At 36.7% G+C, this 23,219-nt stretch overlaps 1 protein-coding gene across 1 annotated transcript in view; it reads right to left on the reverse strand.

Annotated features, from left to right (window-relative positions):
- LOC149966608 (nose resistant to fluoxetine protein 6-like) overlaps positions 1-19,249 on the reverse strand; it is a 28,752-nt gene extending 9,503 nt beyond the window's left edge. Inside the window, exons 1-5 of the mRNA XM_090167542.1 lie at positions 18,958-19,249; positions 4,211-4,380; positions 3,461-3,581; positions 3,293-3,401; positions 2,695-2,807 (exon numbers count right to left, since the gene is read on the reverse strand). Coding sequence (XP_090023668.1) covers positions 2,695-2,807; positions 3,293-3,401; positions 3,461-3,581; positions 4,211-4,380; positions 18,958-19,249 — 805 coding nt within the window. The remainder of the gene's footprint in view (positions 1-2,694; positions 2,808-3,292; positions 3,402-3,460; positions 3,582-4,210; positions 4,381-18,957) is intronic.
- Positions 19,250-23,219: the final 3,970 nt, after the last annotated feature.

The raw sequence follows: 23,219 nt of genomic DNA on the forward strand, positions 1-23,219 counted from the left end.
GGATGCTACAGAGAAATGTAATATTTGTTCCATGCTACTCAGAGTCGTGGGTCCTTCATTATCTGCCACTCTGTGGAAAGAACGCGTAACTATTAATAGCAAAAGTTGTATATGGTGTTATACTTCTCAGATTGTCCACATTGGCTTTGGAAGGATAGTGCAAACAATAGCACGTTCCGAAGTGGCTGCTTTTACCAGCACATTTACTTCCGACCAAAGGAAATTTTTAGTCGGAAGAAAACCACCCATCGACACTGATACCATTTTGATTAACTTCAGCTTCTTAGAAGCTATGGATACCACGGTATATTTAGCCTGTCTTAATTATTACAGTTTTAGCTCCATCTAGTCATTACTCCTCTCTCCAAAGCTCTACCTCGTGTTCTTTGGCACCATACTTTTCCTGATCTTTTTTAGTTGGATTGTAAACTATGGTAGACCGACAGAGAGACCGATACGATGGTATAACCATGTCTGGTTGATCTGGGAAATACTTATGGGCAAAAGTAATAACTTTGAAGCTCGTTAAATATGAATAATTTTAAAGGTTATCGTATTTACTTAAGGTCCTGCCTTTTTGCCGAAAAATTTGGCCAGTCGATGCATGTTCTCGACGTGGATTCTGTGCACCTTGGTCGTTATGAATGTCTACAGCGGAGGTCTCGTCTCTAAATTCAGCTTTAAACCAGCGCAGAATTTTATTTCGACTTTGTCCGATTTCACGAAATACCCCCAAGTATATCCTGTTCTTACGAAAGGGAAAGTGGAAATTGAGCTCCTCAAGGTTTGTCAAGATTCCTTATAACACTATCTATTCACCTTTACCATTTACTTTCATCAGGCAGAATACAATTTCACAATTATCCAAAATTATCTCCGTAATCATGATCAGAGTTATTGCGCAATCATACTTTAGATAATCAGAGCACCCTAGTGGCTAAATTTACCTCACGCGAAGTATAATATTACCAAGAACAATGATATACTACTCCGATCAGTTGCGAGTTCAAGTTGCAGATCGGCGAGAGTGCCAATGTCGAAAAAATGCTCATAGAGAAAATTATCATTAAGATTTGGGAAGTTCCATACTTTCTCCTCTTATTTTACTTATGCTTATATTCATAATTTGGGAAAACTAACACGTTCTTTCTCAATGATGGACACGTTTAGGATTCGAAAAATGTGGTTCTGAAGGAGTTGTGGAGAAGAGTCCAAAAGAAAGCCAAATGGTGCATCAGAAAAGGGGCCGAGATTTACAACGGCTCTTTTACGCGAGAGTTGTTGGAGCAAGTGGAAAATGGCAGAGCCGCGTTCGCATCCAAAGACGACAACTTCAAACAGCTGTTGCTAGCAAAGAGAGGAACCAGTTCTTGCAAATTTAGGACAACCAAATCCTACGCCTATACGTACGCGTCTTTGATGGTCAGCAGAAGCCTTCCAACTTCTCTAATGACATCGTTAAGCTACAGGTACATTTCAGAGGTGCTCTACAACCACAAACTACGATTATCTGAAACGTTTCATTACAGAGTGTCCAGAATCAGTCAAACACTTTTGATGGATCGAATGCCTACAGGGACCAATGACAATTTTCATTATAGAAACTGTTTCAACGAGGAATCCGACGATGAGTCGTATATATTGAGTTTGGACCACTTTTTAGGTGCTGTGTTGATGTGGATGGGTGGCCTAGTGCTGGCGAAAACTGTGTGTTTTCTAGAAATCGTTTTCGCTAGTCTCTCAAGAGTTTACCGCAAATATAGAAGAGCAGAAACTCTCTGGTTGTACAAAGTAGCACGAGGTAGAACTGGTTCCTAACATTTTTAGTAGAGATTTTCGGTTAAGGTCGATACTCTATAAAACCCATTCGGCGATGCGCTGTGAAGTATTAACACATAGGGCCTGGACATGATGCAAGCTACTCCGTGATGGTGAACTTCGTCGTGAAAAATTAGAGTTAGGCCTAACGAAGAATTTGGACGTCGATGAGAAAAAATTGTCTAGGCGTCTAGCGGACATTTTTGTGTCAAGCTTATATTTAGAAAAATAAAAATTATTGACAAGGTGAATGACGAACTTAGTTAACTTGCTAGCAAAGTGAATCTGGTAACTGACCAACCGGAAATGTTTCAGTTAGCGATTCATTTTTTCCACGTTGGAAGGGGAAATAAAAAGGGTTTTTCAACTGAAGTGTCTATTAAGAAACCTTATGTGATACTTAATTACTGGATTACACGAACTAAAATTGAATTGGCAAATACTCTTTAAGTGAATGAATCCCGCAGCCCTAATTATTACTTTCAAATTGCCACAGAATAATTTAATAAATTATGTCTGAATTTCCTTCCCTTTTGCTTTGTAGAGGATCCGTCCAGCCCTGTTTTCGAAAACTATATCTCGGGAAAATTATTAAATTCAACCTTTTTATCAGCCCTTTAACACGTTTTTTACTCATTTTCACAGATATTGATTGGTTCTGGCAATAGGAAATGTTTTGCCTAGTATATTTGTGAACCTAAAGCGACATCGGTTTAGTGACGTCACGCAGATATAAATCAATTAAGAACCCTTATGTGATACTTGAATACTGGATTGCTCGAATTAAACCATTCATTGTATCAGTTCACTTACCTTTTTACCTAAAATACACTTTGAAGGTAAATTCAGCAAATTAATATTAAAAGTATAACTTACTTGTGGTCTTCTTTGCGGATTCCGACCAGTTGTCCTGTAACCAATTCAACCTTGACAAAATGTCGAGTGTTGTTCCCATGAATAACAGAATGCCAAGCATGCCGAAAGCGATTCTGAAAGCGAAATTCAACGTTATCAATGAAGTCCAGCATGGATAGTCGTAAGTAATATTGGGATTTTTCCATAATGAAATTATTTCGAAAGGAAGTTACATAAATTGTGTAAACAAAATAAATATAATTTAATTATTATAATAAAACTGTCTTATGCCTTCAAACGCATGTTATACAATGTATACATTCATAGATGTAAATAATTTCGTAAAACACATGATAAATAGAACAAATAAAGAGTTACTAACGCATTTAAGCGAAATGTTTTTATTTTAAAGTCTATTCTGGCTGTTGCACACCTTTATCAAAATTAAATTTTAAAATATCACAAAATCCTGTAAGCCTAACATTTATGGCAGAAGTAAAAATTGGAGATATGTTGGTTATGAGACTCAATTTAACTAGAAAAGGATCAACAAATGTCATCCACGTGCGCTCCCGTCGGAGCATGAAGGGAAAACTTCAAATGTTTCATTAAAACTTACATTGCAATTTTCTGATTCGTCGAGAAGCTTGTTGGCAGAGTTCGATCCTTGCATTGGTTAACAAAGACTTTCGTTTCCTCGTCGGAAACATTGTTATCGGAATTTCCTGCTAGAAGAAAAAGTTGTCAGAAAAATCTCTCATTTTATTTAACAAATGATAAATTGTACCTTTTAAGTAATTAGATACGGAGATTTCAATGTCAGACTCGTAGCACGTACTCGGTACGCACACGTCCCACCTAAATACCATCTCTTTCTTACTGTGGGAAAAGAAATCTCTGGAAAGAAACTGAAGAACGAAATAATAAGCTTTTTCAGGTTGCATAGAACCACGTGTAACCCAACACGATAAGTTTATAAACTGTTGGATCATCGTCAGCTAGGAAGACGCTGTTTCTCAATCGTTTGCTTAACTGTCGAAAATCCAGTTTGTTGACCACTACGTCGCTGTGTAAGTTACGAAAGTCTACGACTTAAATCTAAAGCTTTTATAATAGATCTTTCGATAAATTAACTTGGCCTTCTTGTTTAATTGTACCTCATACGTCATTGACTCTTACTTTGTGCTATATTTACCAGTAATTACGTTTTTGACTAGTACCTAAGTTAATAAACCTCTATCTTGTGACGTAAGAGCAACATATTATACAACAAATTTTTTCAATTTATTTTATAGACACTGAAGAATTAAAAAATTGTGCTTAAAAATAGAATAGATATAGAATCACAAATTATATTGACAATTCATTGAAGGAAACCAATTTGATTTTACAAAGTTTAATGCAGGCTTTGATTATAATTCATCTATTTGTAGGAAATTTTACGATACCGAATTAAAGAAATTTGTACAGGTTTTTATATTTAAAATACAAATAAAATTGGTTAAATTAAATTTAAAAAGTTAATCGTAGAGCTTACCAGTGACGTGATTTTGGGTCCAGTTTCAAATGTGACACTACAATATTTTCCATGGAACCTGGCGTCCTTTGGGTCAGAGTAGTTGATATCTAAACACTGGTCGAAGGATCCCAAGAATGTAAAATGTCCGTAGCCAACTCCAGCACCGATTTTCCCAGTGGCATCCAAGACTACAATAAAGACAAATTGATAAAACAAATCTATCAAAATGGACTTATCAATTTTGTCTCGAATACGATCACGAACTAAAAATACGTAAAAGATTTATGATAAAAACCAACACGTAAGTACAGTACTTTTTCCGAAATATAGGAATATTTCAAATGTGATATGAACACAACATTGAGATATAGGGACTTGGCAGTACCACGTCACAGATTTTTTTCAATAGTTTTTATCGTGGGGAGAAAAATGTTACGACAATGGCGGCCATGGCCAAAGCTACGGAGTGCCAAGTCTCTATTGATAGTGCCTTATTTCAAATGGTTATTAAAAATGAAACCGATAATAGACGGTAAAATAAACTCCAACGGCTTCCCGACCTCGAAAGGTTTTTGAAAGTTAGGGGTTGGAAAAAACTAGGAGGATGAAAGTGGACTTCTGGAGTGGAAATCGGGGTGCAGCATGAATGACAAACTTAAACTCTTGGACAGTTAAAAACTGACATCTAGCGTCGAAAACTTTCAACTTTTAAAGATTTTCTGCTTCGGTTCTTTTCATCGGGCTGGGAGTCTCGAACACGTGGTAATGTTTATTTGTATTTAATATTTATAAAATATTATTGGAACAGTTACTAAAAGAACAGAACTATAGTTGCTGCTTTGGAAACTTTTTACTACCCATCTTATTAACGATTAATGGATTCTACTTAAACTATTTCAACACTAATATTGAATTCATTTAAACTATTAAAATCCGTTCGCAGTTTTTGCGCGACTAAAATCCGTTACTCCCTGAGAAATTCAAAATTCCAAAGTTCAGAACAACTAGCAGACGAAAAGTAGTTGCTCTGGCTGTCATGTGATGGCGCAAAGATCGTGTGTCCACTGTCCAAAGGTTTGAGTTGCCTTAGAGAGATCGGGGAACCCGTATTGGGTGAATATAATTTTCTATTCCAGGATGCGTAGTCTTCATCTTTCTAGGAGGTCATTTCTGCTGCTTTTCACGTCCATGATGATTAATAATTGGCGTTTTAATTTTTCAAGTTCAAAATTAGAGCTAAATTTCTACTTAAACTAGTATTTTTTTAGCTTTTATAGTCTTTTGTTTTTTCAAAGTTTAAAATATGTTGGTGCATATGGCATCGAGGCCTTCACACCACAACTCCCAAAACCGTGGTTTGTCGAAATATAACGGTCAGTTAAAGGGGCTGGAAAGTGGGGTTTTGAAATCGTCCAGTGACGTAGTATCTCCAAAAAAATCCGGACCCTGCTTTATTTTCTTTATTCCCCGCTTGAGGAATTTGGCTCTGACGGAGATGTTTTGAAAATAGTGAGGAGCGACCCGAGAGAGAGAGGGACTAATGAGAGGTATTCATACGCGAACTAAGATATTCGGGCCTTCGTGGACGTGGTTTTGGTTCTAGTATTTTCATATTTATTTAATTACAATGAACGAGTTTAATTCAAATAAAAAACGGAAACGTGATGATACGAAAATATCTCTTGTTGGTGAATTAGATAAATGGGAAAAGGCAAAAGAACTGTGGTTCAGTTCTAAGGTTTATCAAAATGCTCCAGTGAAACCAAGGCCCATAGAAATTGGCTTCTATTCATCTAGCGTTTTTTTACAAAAATAATTTAAAAAATTACGAACACATTACTACCAAAAGACCTTATCGCCCAAATGAATTTTTCGTTAAACATTTGTTGTTTACTAAAATAAATCTCATTAAAGATTAACGAGTTTTTAAAACTTCCTACGAGCTCAGCTAACCCTAACCAAGACCACGCTGGATTTCGTCATAAAAAATCCCAACACAGCGGTGCCTGTTTACGTCTTCGCGAACTTGAGTAGTTCTACGCGCCAAATTTCGTTAATGACGTCACGGATGACGTATTTCAAAACCCCACTTTCCAGCCCCTTTAACTTAGATGGCGCCACGTGCTCCACGAGGGATAGTGATTTACGCGAGGATTTACGTCTACCACAGATATTTATTCTCGTAAACAGGCAAAAAACGGCCTCTGCGCATGCTCAAATATCAACCAATCCCTCTCGAGATAGCGTCCACGTTTGAGGTTATCGAAAAGGATTTATCAGCCGGGAGTAGTGGCTCACTCCTGTAATCCCAGGCGTCCGGGAGGCAGAGTTTGTGGATGGCCGTGTGAGGACGACCACCAATCCCCTAACGGGTGGTCGGAATACTTCCGCCAAGGGTGTCCCCACCCCTGTCCCCACGTATCCCCCCGTTGGCGTGGCCGTTACACATATCTTGCCCTGATTAATCAGTTATTGTGTGTGCTGGTGTCTAAGGCCTCGGGTCGACACCGATGTGTGTGTATCTCAAAAAAAAAAAAAAAAAAGGATTTATCACTCATAATTTAACAGATAGCCAAACCTTCCTCCCGAAAAACTAAAAAAGTAGAAAGCATAGTATCAGAAGCTCTAAGGAGAACTGTAGAAACGTGGGAGTAATTTTCCAAAATTAGATGAGCTAACATTAATTAGGTTCTGGTGAGTGTTATTAAATAATTAATTTTTCGGGACATTATGAACCATAATGTCCGAATGCAAACCCACGTTAAATAATAGAAGGATTTAGCCCGTCACTGAAAACGTGTAGGGAAACTTTTAGGAGGTGCAAGCTGTTCACAACAAAGCTAAATTGCCAAATAAGAAGAGGAAATGTACGTGAGTTCTTGATATGAAACTATGCTTACGAATGTAGGCCTACTAAGCGAACGCCTGGTCGGGGCAACTCAAGGCTTTTAAAAATCGTGCATGCAGTACTGGGGGCAACTAGAGCCTAGCGCCGCCGATCCAACGCCGCCGCCCAGAGATATTTTCTCTGTCACCGAGCCATTTACTTTTTGGCGCGCCGCCGCCGCCGATAAATTTTGACCCGAAAGCCAAATTGTTTTTGTGATTTTCTATGTACCTTTATTATTTTTCCTTCAAAAACTTTTAGGAATATTTTTTTTCAAATTTTCAAAAGGGCAAAAGGGGTGAGAAACTTGTGCCCCTTCGCGCTGCCGCTGCCGAGGATTTGGTGAAATCGGCGCGCCGCACCGCTGCCGGGTGATTTTCGCTAAACGCCGCCGCCGACCCAAATCAAATCGGTGCTAATGCGCTATGCTCTAGGGGCAACCACCAATTTATCCGACAGTGTATACACTCTTTTCTGCGGTATTTTACTGGGCCCGTCCATGTTTGATTTTCTCGAGCGATGATCGTTTTGTTTGTGCCGCCGCCGCCGCCGCTAAACGATTTTAAACGGCGTGCCGACGACGCTTTATAATCATTTTTAACAGGGCTACCAGATCAAGGTGTGTGGGTCGTCAAACTTAAAATCCATTTGTGGTCAGAAAAATGTCGAAGTGGTATATCCAGGTAACACTATTATTAATCCAAGATGGGTGTTTCCATAATATAAACAATATAAAATTGAAATGTTTTCCTCTTTTTAGAACTTTATTGGCACAAGTGTTTCGTACGTGGACCATAGACATAATAAAGAAATAGACACCTTACGCGGAGTTAGATTTGCCAAAAATATACGGGAGCAATAACTAGCAGACAACCGGCAGTTGTTAGGTATTCCTGGGGTACTACATGTAAAGCGGCACCTAGTGCTTAATAAAATTTATCAGACGCAAACATTTAAGCGGTAAATTTGAAAAACGGGTAGTAGGTTTATGACTTGGGTAACATGTTTTATAATTAAATACCCATGTTTTTGTGATTTTTTAAAAAAAAGTAGTAATAGTGTTTACTACTGAAAATCAAATTTTATTTGGTAATAATGGCTACAATTTGTGCTTTCACAACTTGCAATAGCTTTTCGACAAGATTAAATTATAATGGTATTTAGATAATTATTCATTCTTATTTAAAATATTTATATAACTATGCGTTTCCCTTATCTAAACCTACAATACTTTCACAATGGATAATTGCTGTAAATCGCGAAAACTGGACACCTTCAAATTATGATTTCATTTGTAGTGATCACTTTTTAGAACGGGATATACAAATTGTAAATGGAAAAAGGTGGCGCACGCAAAACGCCATTCCAACTCAGGTTTTGTTTCCACAAAACTAAATCAAGTAAAAATAGACTAAATATTTTTTTGAATGTAAAGAAATTACATCCACTTGAAAGTGAAATAGAAAAAATCGGCGATGCTAAACTTTTAAATTTTGACCACGAGTTACTGAAGCCTTTGACAAAATATCATTTCGTCCATTAGACTTTTATTTATTTTTAATTAAAAGATAATCTGCTACTTTTTATTTGGGTTTCGAAAGAATTAATTGACTTATTTACAACTTAGAATTAAAATTAACCTTATTTTAAATTCTCACGGCCCAAATATTCGCGAATCACGTCAGAGTACCTTAAAGATTACAAACACGAACACATGATGATTTTTTATTTTCTCACCTACTCGACAGGCGTCGCTTAAGCGTAGTACCCCAGGAATACGGAACAACTGCCGGTTGTCTGCTCGTTCTCGCTTCCGTATTAACCGCCCGTAGAATCTGGTGTCTATTTCTCTATTATGTCTATGGCGTGGACTTGTTATTTCAAAATCTTTATCGACTCAAGCGCGCAATCTTCAACAACTTCAGCTAGTGACGTAGAAAAAATATTTACACGTGACCTCCCCTATTTTGTAGAAACCCCTATTTCAATTTAATTATTTTTTCTCTTTATTGAATTTGTGGTTTTCTGAAACCTTTTCCAGTTTATTTAATGAATGCTTTACTTCTACTTTTATATAATCAAAATTTAAATCAAAAGTGAATTAATATTAATTTTCTATTTAATATTTTAGTCTGCTCAAATTACCTTGTAGTGGAATTGTTATAGAACCTAATTGTAACATTTTATAGTCCCGCCGATAGATTAGAAAGGTAAATGAAATTTAAAATGATAGAATACATAACAAATTATATTATTATCTTTAAAACCAAGTTTAAGTCTATTTTAATACCAGTTTTGGTCAATGACATTGAGAGAAACTCGCAATGAAAACTGGTTTCTAGCGAAAGTGTGAAAAATAATGCAGCTTATGAGAGAAGTGTTCGAATTATTATATTACTCTCGCTGACCTTTCAAAATATGTTTCCGCCTGAATACATCGAAAAATAAATTTCCAAAACGAACACGGAAAATTGATTTTCTAAATTATACACTGAAAATAGCTCTTTCTATAAAATAATATATACGCTTACATGTATAAAAAGTGTTCGCTTTGGCGCGTTTCCGGTTCTGACGTCACGATGCTCATCGGTTGCTCACCGAAGTCATCGGCTTCAAGAGGCGGTTTTTCCGATGACTGACGTCATTACTGACGTAAAACTACTGTAAATGCTACGCCATTTTAAAAAACACCGATGACTGAATAAAAGCGTTCAGCAACTTACGACGTCATTATGACGAAAAAGCTCATCGGTGGAAAATATCAAATCCATCGGGTTTTTTTCCGTTGACTGTTACTGAACGTACCCATTAACTGCACGATGAATCGAACTTAAGAGACCCCTGATTGACCCGTGCTCTTGGTGGGCCCATAGGCTTCAACATAGTCAGCCTTATGGATAACTAGCTTTAATACCAGGCTTTGCTCAGGGTCTTTTTGATTTGTACGTAATAAATTACGTGAGGTAATTTTGGCGATTGTTCGACCCCGCTCCCCCCTAAAGCTACGTTCACACTTACCCCTATATTCGCTTCGTCTAGATAACTGGTTCTTAAAACCAACGTGAGAAATCGCTTCGTGTTGGTTCGGGAAGCCACTCGTCCAAGTCGGTTCGCTTAGAATCGCTTTCAAAACGACCAGGCGGGGAAGTAAAATTGCTCGTATTTTCAAATATAATGGGGATAAAATTCTAAATAATGTCAAATAATAATACTATATGTATAGTAAACATGATTAACTAATTTTTTTGGGATACATTTTAGTATTTTCAAAATTCTAGTCATAATTTGAAATGGCGTTAAGCCTTATTGGCTATAAGCGAACCGGGGTGAAGCGATTTCGCACGTGTGAACTAACGAGGAGACTACCCGAGGTGATAATCACCGATTTTGTTGAAACTAGGTGGGTATGTAGACCTTATGGCAACATAAAATTTCACCAAGGGAAAAGTTGCAATGGGCATTAGTTTTGCCATGGCAACCGAAAATGGTTTTGACAACACAGTATGTTTATTTTCCCATTGAAAATAACATGGGAATCTGAGCGCTTCTGAGGGTCCCCCCTGTGAAAATTTTCAAAACCTAAAAAATAGATCAAAATTGACAAATGAAATTAATTTGATGATATTTTGATGAATTTTGGTCAATTTGATCAAAATATGTAAAAATTGATCAGAATCGGTAAAAATGGAGAAAAGCGAAATATAAAAATAAAAAGTTGTAATTACCAACTAATTGCCAAATCGACGGTAATAAATGAATTTTTTCAAAATTAATAAAATATAATTTAGTTGTTTGAATTTGATCAATATTAATAATTTTAATTAAAATTATTATTATTTTTTTTAGAAGTGCTCAGATTCCCATGTTATTTTCAATGGGAAAATATACATACTGTGTTGTTAAAACATTTTCGGTTGCCATGGCAAAACTAATGCCCATTGCAACTTTTCCCTTGGTGAAATTTCATGTTACCATAAGGTCTACATACCCACCTAGTTTCAACAAAATCGGTGATTATCACCTCGGGTAGTCTCCTCGTAAAAACTATCGTAGGCGGTCAAAACTGGCATACAAACCGACCTAAACTGGGTTTTAGGCTCTAGTGTGAACGTGGCTTTAGTGAGATGTCGTGAGATTTGGCTCGTCCCCCTCCCTCCCCTGTAGAGTCTTCCACTGGGATAGTAGATGTCGGAATTGTATTAGACACTACGTTAATTGGGAGAGCTATTCCGACTTTAAATTCAAATGACCGACTGAAAAAAACATTTGAATTCCTTTTACTAATTCTAACTATTTTAAGTAAACTCAACTGTTGATAACTAAACAGGACTTTAATAACGATATTTGTTAAATCGAACGGAGCTCCACTTTTCGGGGGCTTACAAATTCAAATCTAATTGACCTTTCTATAAAGTAACATTGGCCACGAGCCTTTTACGCTAAAATATTAAAGACTGAACTCCAACGTATCTCGTGACGAAAGCGATACGTATAAACAAGTTCGGCAAGCGTAATGACTTTATAGAAAGGCTTATTTAAAACTGAAAATCGTCGGAATTTTATTAACGTCGAAAGAGCGCGCGATCTTAGGGCCCGTTGCAAAAGTTCGTTCGGCTAGGATTCTACGTCACGATTCTAGCTAAATGGCGCGTGTCTAGCCAGTTGGCGATCCTAGCCGAAAAACGCGTTGCTAAAGTATATTTTCAATTTGGCTAGCGAGAATTATTCCTAGCCGATTGGCGACTGCTCCTACGCAGCCGCCGATCGGCTAGAGCGGGAAAAATGGCTGAATTTATCGCGTTGCTTGATTCAAATGAATTGAATAATCGTGGTAATGAAGCTGCAGAACCTAATTTAAGGCGCGAAAGAGTACGGCATGAATGTCCAAATTAATTAGAGCTGTCTGAGAAGGAATTTTTACAAGATTATCGTCTTCCGAACCCGTATTTTTTAAATTGTGGCCTGAGCATGACGTATTGCGCGGTCGGCCACCGTTGCATTCTGCAGCTCAGGAATGTCTTTTTTCTTAATAAACTCGATAGCTTAGAATAAGAGAAGGGTATTTATATTATTGCTTATTGATAATATGTATTGTCTGAGATCTTTTGCACGCGTGTATTGACAATGCCCAGCTAACCGTCATTTTAGGAAAGGCGTTTTCCCAGGACACTTCATCTGAATTTTTTGACCCAAAAGAGTTCATGAACAAATTTGCATTTAGCTACATTAGAAATTTACTGTTTAATTGGTGCAAATAGCTATTTCGATTAAATATTGAAAAATATTAAATTTGACGCGTTTTCCCCCCTCCTAAAAAATCCTTAAACGATGGCCCTGCGTTTGCTGCGTCTGGGTACAGAGCGTTTTGAATTTTCCCACAGATATGGAGGAGTTTGAACCAAGAATGCATTTATTTAAACGCATTTATAAATATAAATAAATACATACATTATCGCGTTGACGGAGTGCGACTAGTTCTGAAATTATGGTAATTTGGAAAATCGGTGAATTACGCGGTAATTTACCATGTTGCAGTAATTTACCGTAATTATCTTTATTTAAATATGACGTTTTTACGATTTAAACAAGGAAAACATTGAAGTAACGCTTTTATTGGGTATTTTACGTTTTAGAAATTATCACAAAAGTTAACAAGTGTGCCCAAAACTTTGCAATTTTCTTCAATTTCAGTTTCATTATGAAACCAAAGCCAACCACCGAAACCTCTGAAGCTATTTCATCCCAGCCCTTGCTGAATTCTTCGGCACTGTTATACTTATTTTCGTACCCCATGTCGCGGTTTATTAAACCTTGTCTAACTTCTAAACCGGAAATGAGAGCGTATTTTTCCCTTTCGGTAAATTTGGGTTGGTACCCTTCTCTCGGTGCCATTATTTTTTAAACTTTTAAAGTTATATTTAAAATAGAACCAAACAATCTACGCTTAAAATTGGAGAATTGGCGTCTGCTTAAAAACGAACTATTTCCCCGCGTAAATAGCATCTTCTGATTGGTTAAACAATGCGCGCGGTAAAAAATAAAAAGTAGACGAGTTTGCTAGGATCTCGTTTGGCTAGATCGCACATCGGCGACTTTTGCAACGCGTTTTTTTTTAAATCCGCCAAACGACCTAGCCGATCTGCGATCGCTAGCCAATCGGCTAGGTTTTTCAGAATGACTTTTGCAACGGGCCCTTAAATAGCCTCAAGACCTCATCGACATTCAATCAAAGGGTTCTTTTCGTGTTAAGCTAATTGATTGGGTCAAGAATAATTAACTAAATTTTTCGTGTTCTTTATCTTATATGTATTATGTGTTAAGCTAATTGATTGGGTCAAGAATAATTAAATAAATTTTTCGTGTTCTTTATCTTATATGTATTATGTGTTAAGCTAATTGATTGGGTCAAGAATAATTAACTAAATTTTTCATGTTCTTTATCTTATATGTATTATGTATTAAGCTAATTGATTGGGTCAAGAATAATTAAATAAATTTTTCATGTTCTTTATCTTATATGTATTATGTGTTAAGCTAATTGATTGGGTCAAGAATAATTAAATAAATTTTTCGTGTTCTTTATCTTATATGTATTATGTGTTATGTCTTTCTGGTTTTTTTCTTTTATTTAGAGGGCGCCACAGAAGCCTCTACTGGCTTAGGCGTATTATTATGTACCCTCTCTCTGTGACTAAATAAATAAATTTAAAATCACGCGTCTAACGCCGTTTTTTTCCTGAAATTTTATTAACGTCGAAATAGCGCGCCATTTTAAATAGCGAATTAAAAATCACGTGTCTAACGCCGTTTTTCCTTCGATATATTATTATAACGCCTTTATTCTTGTTTTATGCACAAATAATATTTCATATACATATACCTACATGCGTTTAAATTATATCTTTACAAATCTTTTTCTTTTTAACAATATAATTTTGACAGCGTTATATTTCCGAATCAATGGTACTAAATAAAGACTAAACAAAAAAGTAGTAAAATTTTTCAACATCGCCCCCCCCCCCCCTAATATCAAAAGTAAATAGGGGGAGAAAGTTTATCACTGCCTTCAGATTTTACCTTCCACCATGCTTGACACCCTTTTTAAAGAGCTAGTGATCACGTGATATTTCTAACCCCTAAGGATAGCCCATTACGCGCGAAGTAGTTCATTTGTGGTATTCCGGTCCGCGCTCAAGATGAAAATTTTGAAATTTATTCCCTGGCAGCCATGTCATCGCCTCGCGATTTCAAATAGTCTCTCTGTCAAATGCTGACCATTATTTGCTTCGATAACGGTTGATTTTAATTAATAATTACTAAATCAATTGTAAAATAAACAAAAAAAAGATCTTAGCTATATCTATTATTTCAGTTAAACTTGCAAATTGCTAGGCCTTAACATCGTAGATATACCAATTAGTCCCGATCTCTGTTCCTAGATGGCGCCACGCTCTCCACGATTTAAGTGAGCGTTTTTCTAGTTACGGTTTATTTATTTTCAAAAGTCATGTTATTATTTTTAAAAGGTCGCATTTTAGTTTCTATCATATATCTATTTTATTTAGGAACTAAATTAACCAAATTATATTAAGCAAAAGTTTAATATTCACGTATTTTAAAGGAGAACTATTTTTCATCGTGGCGGAGTACAACCAATACCTTTGTGTCCCTGTAAAGAGGCGAGGGGGCAGTCATTTTCGAAGTCCAAAAATTTTACACCTCAAATAAGACGTCGTGCGGTTGGACCCAAGTGCCAGACTTTCTACCCCTATTTATTTTTTTTAATATCACGCGATATTTTTCTACATCCCCCCCCCCCTAATATCACGTGAGATTTTTCAATATTCGTATTTTTAGTGTAAATCCGTTAAGGCCCAAACACACATACGGTTCGCCAGCGATTTCGCCTGCGAATTTTCACGCACGCGCCCATGCGCCATGACTTCCATTCTATTTAAGGCACGCGACCCAAGGCAATTTGCCAGCGAAATTTCAAGCGCGAAGGCTATATGTTCATCCGCCTTTAATCGTTGCGTTTGACTGAGTTGGATTTATTTATGCGCAAAGGTGTTATTGTGAGATTGGGTGAGATTCAGCTCGACCCTTCCCTCCCCTAAACGCCTCTCGTAACATACGGAGATGCCCTTCCCGTCAAAACCTCCAGCGGAGAGGTGAAAGTCCAAAGTCGAGTGAATTAGATATAATCAAATTGAATTAGATTAATAACCATGTCAGGTATTTGGAATTAGGCGCGTTTAGTTGGAAATCATGCCCTGAACATTGAGTTAAAATTTCAAAGCTCTAGAGCTAACCGTTCTCGAGTTTTTGGGAACATGACATACAAATAAATAAATAAATAAAAGAACAAACTTTAGGACTTATAGATATAGATGCGAAACTGAACGTTTCAGAAGAAAAAATTCGTCATACTAAAAGTGACAAAAACTGAGTCGCGCTTAGAGATACAATCTAAAACGCCACACTTGGTGGCGCTGGATTGGCGAAAAGTTTAAATTTAGATGATGCATACTGCACCCCTCTTTTCAGATTGTAGACCATTGGACCGAAATCCCATTCGTCCGAATGTACCATTCGTCCGAATGTACCATTCAACCGAATTCCAATCGACCGAAAACCGCGTTTTGCGCGGTTTTCATTCAGTATACCGTTAGTGATACATATTTATATATCGTAGGTTACGTGACGATAGTATGTCTAATTTGGACTAAACTATGTCTTAAATATTTATTATTTCGTACCGACGTGTATTTTTAGACCTTTTTCCCTTGAAATTTGATATTTTCCGGGTTTAATTTTGGAAAATAACCTTGATAAGACCCGACGTGAAATAGTTGCCTACCATATCTAACCTAACCCAACCTAACCTAACCTAACCTAACCCAACCCAACCCAACCCAACTGAACTAACCTAACCTAACCCAACCCAACCTAACCTAACCCAACCTGAACTAACCTACCCGAAGTGAAAACGAACCAGATTTAAATTTCCCATTCAACTGAATCCCGCCATGTTGGGCTATAAACGAAAATACCTTTCGGTTCAATGGGTTTCGGTCAAACGGGATTCGGTCCAATAGTATACAACCCTCTTTTCATACAACGATTTTCTAATAAAATATTAATGATTTTCTAAAGCTCTTACGGAAATAAAAAATGATAAGTAAATAACCCTAAGCAGCGAAACATCATTGGGAGAAGTAAAAATAGCGGAAAAATGTGTGCAGTGTATTCTTCCGCGGGTCGTCTGAAACCCTGCGACGTCACCATTGTAATTTGCCTATTGATAAAAAACGGTAACTGTCATGGCGGCTACTATTAACACTACAGCTGTGACGTTACTAGTTTTCAAAATCGTATCAGACAACAACACTCTATAGGAGCTTACTTCACCCAAAATAAAAGCACGTGGTAGGTAAGACGTCGGCTTATGTTATACCAGAAGTTTATAATATTAATATTTTCATTGAAATAACCCCTAACCCTCAAACGCTAAAGAATGCCCCAAATCACGACTGAAATGTTGTCGAGTGTACTATAGTCAACCTAATTTTAAATAATATTACCCTCCGGGTTAAAATTTATTTTCATAAAAACCATAATTTTCCCTAATGTATTAAAATCGTAATTTAACGATATCTTACGGATTATTACCAATATAAACCCGGTTATTACCGATATTTTAAGATTTTTACCTATATCTAATCAATTTTGACCGATACCGTTATTTTCCAATAAATGAGCATTGCCGAAGATCAAAGGTTAGTGGCGCCATTTTCCCGGTTTTTGAGAATGATACTTTTAAAATTTCGGGAAATTTTGGTATCGAGTATAATCGGTAATGGAGACGCGATATCGGTAAGCGATAACGATCATATCGGTTTCGACCCAGCACTATTTTAAAATGTTGTATTTAGCCCCCACATTTTCTTCAGAAATATATTTTCAAAAGCAGTGGGCAACTAACAAAGGTACATACTAATGATTTTAGTATCTTATATACTCCTGGTGATACGTGCCTATTTCTTCGAGGAAAGTTCATCCGGCGCAGGTGATCAGCGTAGAAGCGTGCGCTCTCTTTCAGAGCAAAACCATCAATAGTTCTTTTTATAAAATAACCTTGGCCATCTTGTTGAAATGTTGCCTCCCCGCTTCAGCTGTGGATCCGTTTTCTCTCCCACTAAAGAGCTTATGAACTCATTCTTAGAGATTGGCTGAACTATTCCAGGGCAACATTTCAACAAGTTGGGCAAGCGTAAATACATTTTATAAAATCAACAAAAGAGTGCGACGGAGTACTACAATAGGGACTTGGCAGCATGACGTCACGCCGTACCTTTGGCGATGCCCGCCGTGCTGGTATACTTTTTTTTGCCAGTTGGAAAAAGCATGGGTGACGTATTATCTACGTCATGCTGCCAAGTCCCTAGAGTGTTGTCGTCTGAAACCCTGGACGTCATCATTGTAATTTGCCTATTGATAAAAAACGGTAACTGTCATGGCGGCCACTATTAACACTACAGCTGTGACGTTACAAGTTTTCAAAATCGTTTCAGACGACAACACTCTATACCGCTGATAAGCATTTGATAGCCAGAATAAACCTTTCTAACAGTCTCTATCGTAGGGTTAATTGCGCCCAGACTATACTACATTATTTTCTAATTACACGTGTTTTGCACTTGAAAGTTCCAGGAAGTGTCAAATTGAGATTAATATCTGAGCCACCCTGGGTATTTTGTATTTTCAAATCTACGTTTATCGCTTAAATTACGAAGCGCTTAAAAATGTATTGATTAAATTCTTAATTTCACACTTTTTACAGCGCTATAAACTGGAATTATGGGCGAGAGAAAATTGGTCAATCTTCGGAGCATATTGGTTAGCATAGACACAGTGGCGTAGCTAGGGGGCAGAGGGGGCACGTGCCCCTTTCTCAACTTATTTCAACGGGAAAATATCCCTACATTTTGCATCGTCAGTGGAGAAATACACGCGGTTAATTTCGAGAAATCTGCCTCGATCTAGCGTAAGTAAATATTTCATTTAAATAACCTAAATGGATAATTTTCTAACAAAAAAGATATTATAAACTTCTGGTTTTATCTAAAACGATGATTGACAATAAATCGTGTTGAGTATCGATTCTGTGCCACTTATTACTTGTAATGTTTATGCAATAGTTGATTTTATAAAATGTCTTTACGCTTGCCCAACTTGTTGAAATGTTGCCCTGGAATAGTTCAGCCAATGCCTAAGAATGAGTTCATAAGCTCTTTAGTGGGAGAGAAAACGGATCCACAGCTGAAGCGGGGAGGCAACATTTCAACAATATGGCCAAGGTTATTTTATAAAAAGAACTATTGTTATGTTTGTAATATAAATTAAATATAAAAATTAAAAGTTCTACCAAGAAAGTATTTATTTATACTATGACTAGAATGAGTATATTGAGACATTTCGGGGAAATAAAAGTCGAATTTTCCCTGGCCACGAGAGGGGGGAGGAAATTCGTCACCGAGGTGTGCTTCAGGTCTCACCGGAAGACGTAAGCAACGATATACCGGGCTGATTTGATTTCGAAAGAAATTACTGTTAGCGCATGACGTGGATTGGGAGCAGAGTCCAAAATCGTCTCATATAAATATATTCTTGGTTAAAACAGGTGTTAAACTATACATATTTTATTGAAACGTGCTCGTACGCGTTTCTTTCTAATACCACGCAACAGTGGTGGCGGATGAGGGGGTTTAGGGGTACATTGAACCCTCTTAGATTTAAGGCGGGTGAAAAACCTACCACTACCACTGCCAAGCATTATCCTAAGAATAACTAGTCGAATAATCTAAATAGCACTCACATTTGACCGCATTGACATTGAGCTCTTCAAGTCCACGATTGAGGTTTACCAGAGAACTTCGACACTGATCGGAAATATTAGATGTCTCCAAAGTCTGCAACATGACGCCCAACAGGGTGACATCCCGCACTCGACTCAGAAAGTTGATCTGGCCGGCCATGACCAAATCCTTTCGGGGTTCATTGTTTCCGAAGAGAGGCTGGTTGCTTTTGTTGGCGCTACTGACTCGAATTCCGGAACACAATTCGAACGCGTGGAACAGCGCGATTAAAATTGCAAAACTAAAATTCATTTTCGACAGACTTCGACACATATCATTCAATTATGATATTTAGATAGTCCGAATCGACGGCTTAGTTCAAAATAGCGACGCGTTTTCCAGATTATTTAATTACTTTAATTAAAGTTCCCATTAGATTAATCTAATTGATACCGAAGAAATACTAGAACAGTCAAGACTCGATATTTTCCAATTTGGAAAAATCTCTTACCGAGGTGGACCAAACTGCAAACGCTCGTTTCTGAAGAGTGAAGAAGAGTTAAGAGCTTCGAATTCAAAGCGACGCAAAGACACGCGCTCTTTTAAATGTATTTGTAAAATTTTCCTTTCTAAAAAGAGGTGTGTCCGAATGGGAAGAAGCCCCTCCCTTTCCATTCTCGCCGGAAAAAAATATTTTGGAACCGGTGGTTTTTCTAAACGGGAGCAAAAACTTTACACCTGTTGCAAATTCCGAGAAAAAAAAGCCGTGCTGGTTGCGAAAAAGTTTTGAAGTGGTCGAATTTGGAAAACATTTCCATGGGAGATTTTCGGACACCTGCGTGTTCTGTATCTATAAACCCGTTTACATGTTTGGCGTCAACATATCGTGGAAGTAAAGTGAGTATTAGCTCCAGGATCGAAATAACGGCCACGTTAGGAAATAATACATTTATCACAATAGTTGGTTTTATAAAATGTCTTTACGCTTACCCAACTTGTTGAAATAGTTCAGCCAATGCCTAAGAATGAGTTAATAAACTCTTTAGTGGGAGATAAAACGTATCCGCAGCTGAAGCGGGGAGGCAACATTTCAACAAGATGGCCAAGGTTATTTTATAAAAAGAACTATTCTAGCTACTAATTATTGAATAATAGAGCACTATTTACAATACTATAACAAAAATTAAACTCTACATGTATATAGTTTATTTTTTGAGCCCACAAATATTAATTACAAATAACCACAAAAGATCTCAAATCTTTTTTAAAAACCGAACAAGGATTTCGAATTTCTTAAACATCCGGCAATTTTATGAAAACCCCGAAAAACATAAAAACAAACACGAAGTTTTTGAAATCATTTAAATCTTAAGACTTTTTTACGTTTAGAACAATTTAGGCAATAAATCACTGAATAATGTAGGATTATTTATAATACTAACATTAATTTTAGTATTAATTTGAATTTGAATTTGTAGTGACGCAATCAATATTTGTTTGCTCAAAAATAAAGCTATAGAACACTGTAGTGCACTTGTAAGATTGTATTTTTTTTTATTTAGGAGATTTATGCTAGCATTTGTGAAACTATCGATTGAATGACAACGACTGGGCCTAAGTTGAAATATTAACTAATTCATTTTATTTAAACAATTTATAATTCGTGATAAGAATAAGTAATCTTGGGAAAACTAACATTTGATTGTTTAAGGTTATTTCATGCACACATTAATTTCTAGTTAATCCCACATTAAATTTCAGTATCGTAAAAATTGAAATTTACCAATTATAGTTTAACGCAGTAAAATTAACCTCTAAATGTAATTCTAATAGTCATTTAAATTATTAAATTAATAATTAAATGGTATTCAATTATTTAAGTGATTACCGTCATTGTATTACAATACAATGTTATAAACGTATTTACAGAACTAAATTATATTTTTAGTGGTACTAATGTAAATTCCGAAAACCTATGAAATCTATTAAATTTCAATATTTAAAAATTAGAATGTGTAAAATTTGGCTAGGTTGCCTCTACTTCAGCTATGAAATTTTATTAAAAGGCAACGTTTTCGACATATCCCTCTACCTCTAAAAATTCTGAAACAATTACTCTGTCTCTCTTTCTAAACAGAAAATACTTTTAATTAAACCTTTTTCAAGCGTTCAGATAAGGAAACAAGTTCGTCAAGAAGGCGATAATATTATTTCGTGCCCGTATTCCATTTAAGACGGTAGCAGAAAATCATGAATTGGTAATAAACCTTAAATTTGAGTGAAATATGACTTCTGGCCATACAACGACTTCGATAAGAAAGTGACACACTTATTTATTACTTCTGACCATACACGGCTTCGATAAGAAAGTGCCACACTTATTTATTACTTCTGACCAAACACGGCTTCGATAAGAAAGTGCCACACTTATTTATTACTTCTGACCATACACGGTTTCGATAAGAAAGTGCCACACTTATTTATTACTTCTGACCATACACGGTTTCCATAAGCAAGTGCCACACTTATTTATTACTTCTGATCATACACGGTTTCGATAAGTAAGTGCCACACTTATTTATTACTTCTGACCATACACGGTTTCGATAAGTAAGTGCCACACTAATTTATTACTTCTGACCATACACGGCTTCGATAAGTAAGTGCCACACTTATTTATTACTTCTGACCATACACGGCTTCGATAAGGAAGTGCGATCTTATTTATCACTTCTGATCATACACGGCTTCGATAAGTAAGTGCCACACTTATTTATTACTTCTGACCATACACGGCTTCGATAAGAAAGTGCCACACTTATTTATTACTTCTGACCATACACGGCTTCGATAAGAAAGTGCCACACTTATTTATTACTTCTGACCATACACGGCTTCGATAAGAAAGTGCCACACTTATTTATTACTTCTGACCATACACGGCTTCGATAAGAAAGTGCCACACTTATTTATTACTTCTGACCATACACGGCTTCGATAAGAAAGTGCCACACTTATTTATTACTTCTGACCATACACGGCTTCGATAAGAAAGTGCCACACTTATTTATTACTTCTGACCATACACGGCTTCGATAAGAAAGTGCCACACTTATTTATTACTTCTGACCATACACGGCTTCGATAAGAAAGTGCCACACTTATTTATTACTTCTGACCATACACGGCTTCGATAAGAAAGTGCCACACTTATTTATTACTTCTGACCATACACGGCTTCGATAAGAAAGTGCTACACTTATTTATTACTTCTGACCATACACGGCTTCGATAAGAAAGTGCCACACTTATTTATTACTTCTGACCATACACGGCTTCGATAAGTAAGTGCCACACTTATTTATTACTTCTGACAATACACGGCTTCGATAAGTAAGTGCGATCTTATTTATTACTTCTGATCATACACGGCTTCGATAAGTAAGTGCCACACTTATTTATTACTTCTGACCATACACGGTTTCGATAAGTAAGTGCCACACTAATTTATTACTTCTGACCATACACGGCTTCGATAAGTAAGTGTCACACTTATTTATTACTTCTGACCATACACGGCTTCGATAAGTAAGTGCCACACTTATTTATTACTTCTGATCATACACGGCTTCGGTAAGAAAGTGCCACACTTATTTATTACTTCTGACCATACACGGTTTCGATAAGTAAGTGTCACACTTATTTATTACTTCTGACCATACACGGCTTCGATAAGTAAGTGTCACACTTATTTATTACTTCTGACCATACACGGCTTCGATAAGTAAGTGCCACACTTATTTATTACTTCTGACCATACACGGTTTCGATAAGTAAGTGCCACACTAATTTATTACTTCTGACCATACACGGCTTCGATAAGTAAGTGTCACACTTATTTATTACTTCTGACCATACACGGCTTCGATAAATAAGTGCGATCTTATTTATCACTTCTGATCATACACGGCTTCGATAAGTAAGTGCCACACTTATTTATTACTTCTGACTATACACGGCTTCGATAAGAAAGTGCCACACTTATTTATTACTTCTGGCCAAACTCGGCTTCGATAAGTAAGTGCCACACTTATTTATTACTTCTGACCATACACGGCTTCGATAAGTAAGTGCGATCTTATTTATCACTTCTGATCATACACGGCTTCGATAAGTAAGTGCCACACTTTCTTTTCTCCGCATATTTTCATTTAGAGGTTACTTTGTCGGACTCTCTAGAATTTCCAACAGAAAATTCACCTTCCTCGAGCCATTACGAGCA

Source organism: Leiobunum rupestre, chromosome 1 (genome assembly GCF_980474605.1).
Source record: "Leiobunum rupestre chromosome 1, qqLeiRupe1.1.hap1, whole genome shotgun sequence".
In the NCBI taxonomy this organism is placed as follows: domain Eukaryota; kingdom Metazoa; phylum Arthropoda; class Arachnida; order Opiliones; family Sclerosomatidae; genus Leiobunum; species Leiobunum rupestre.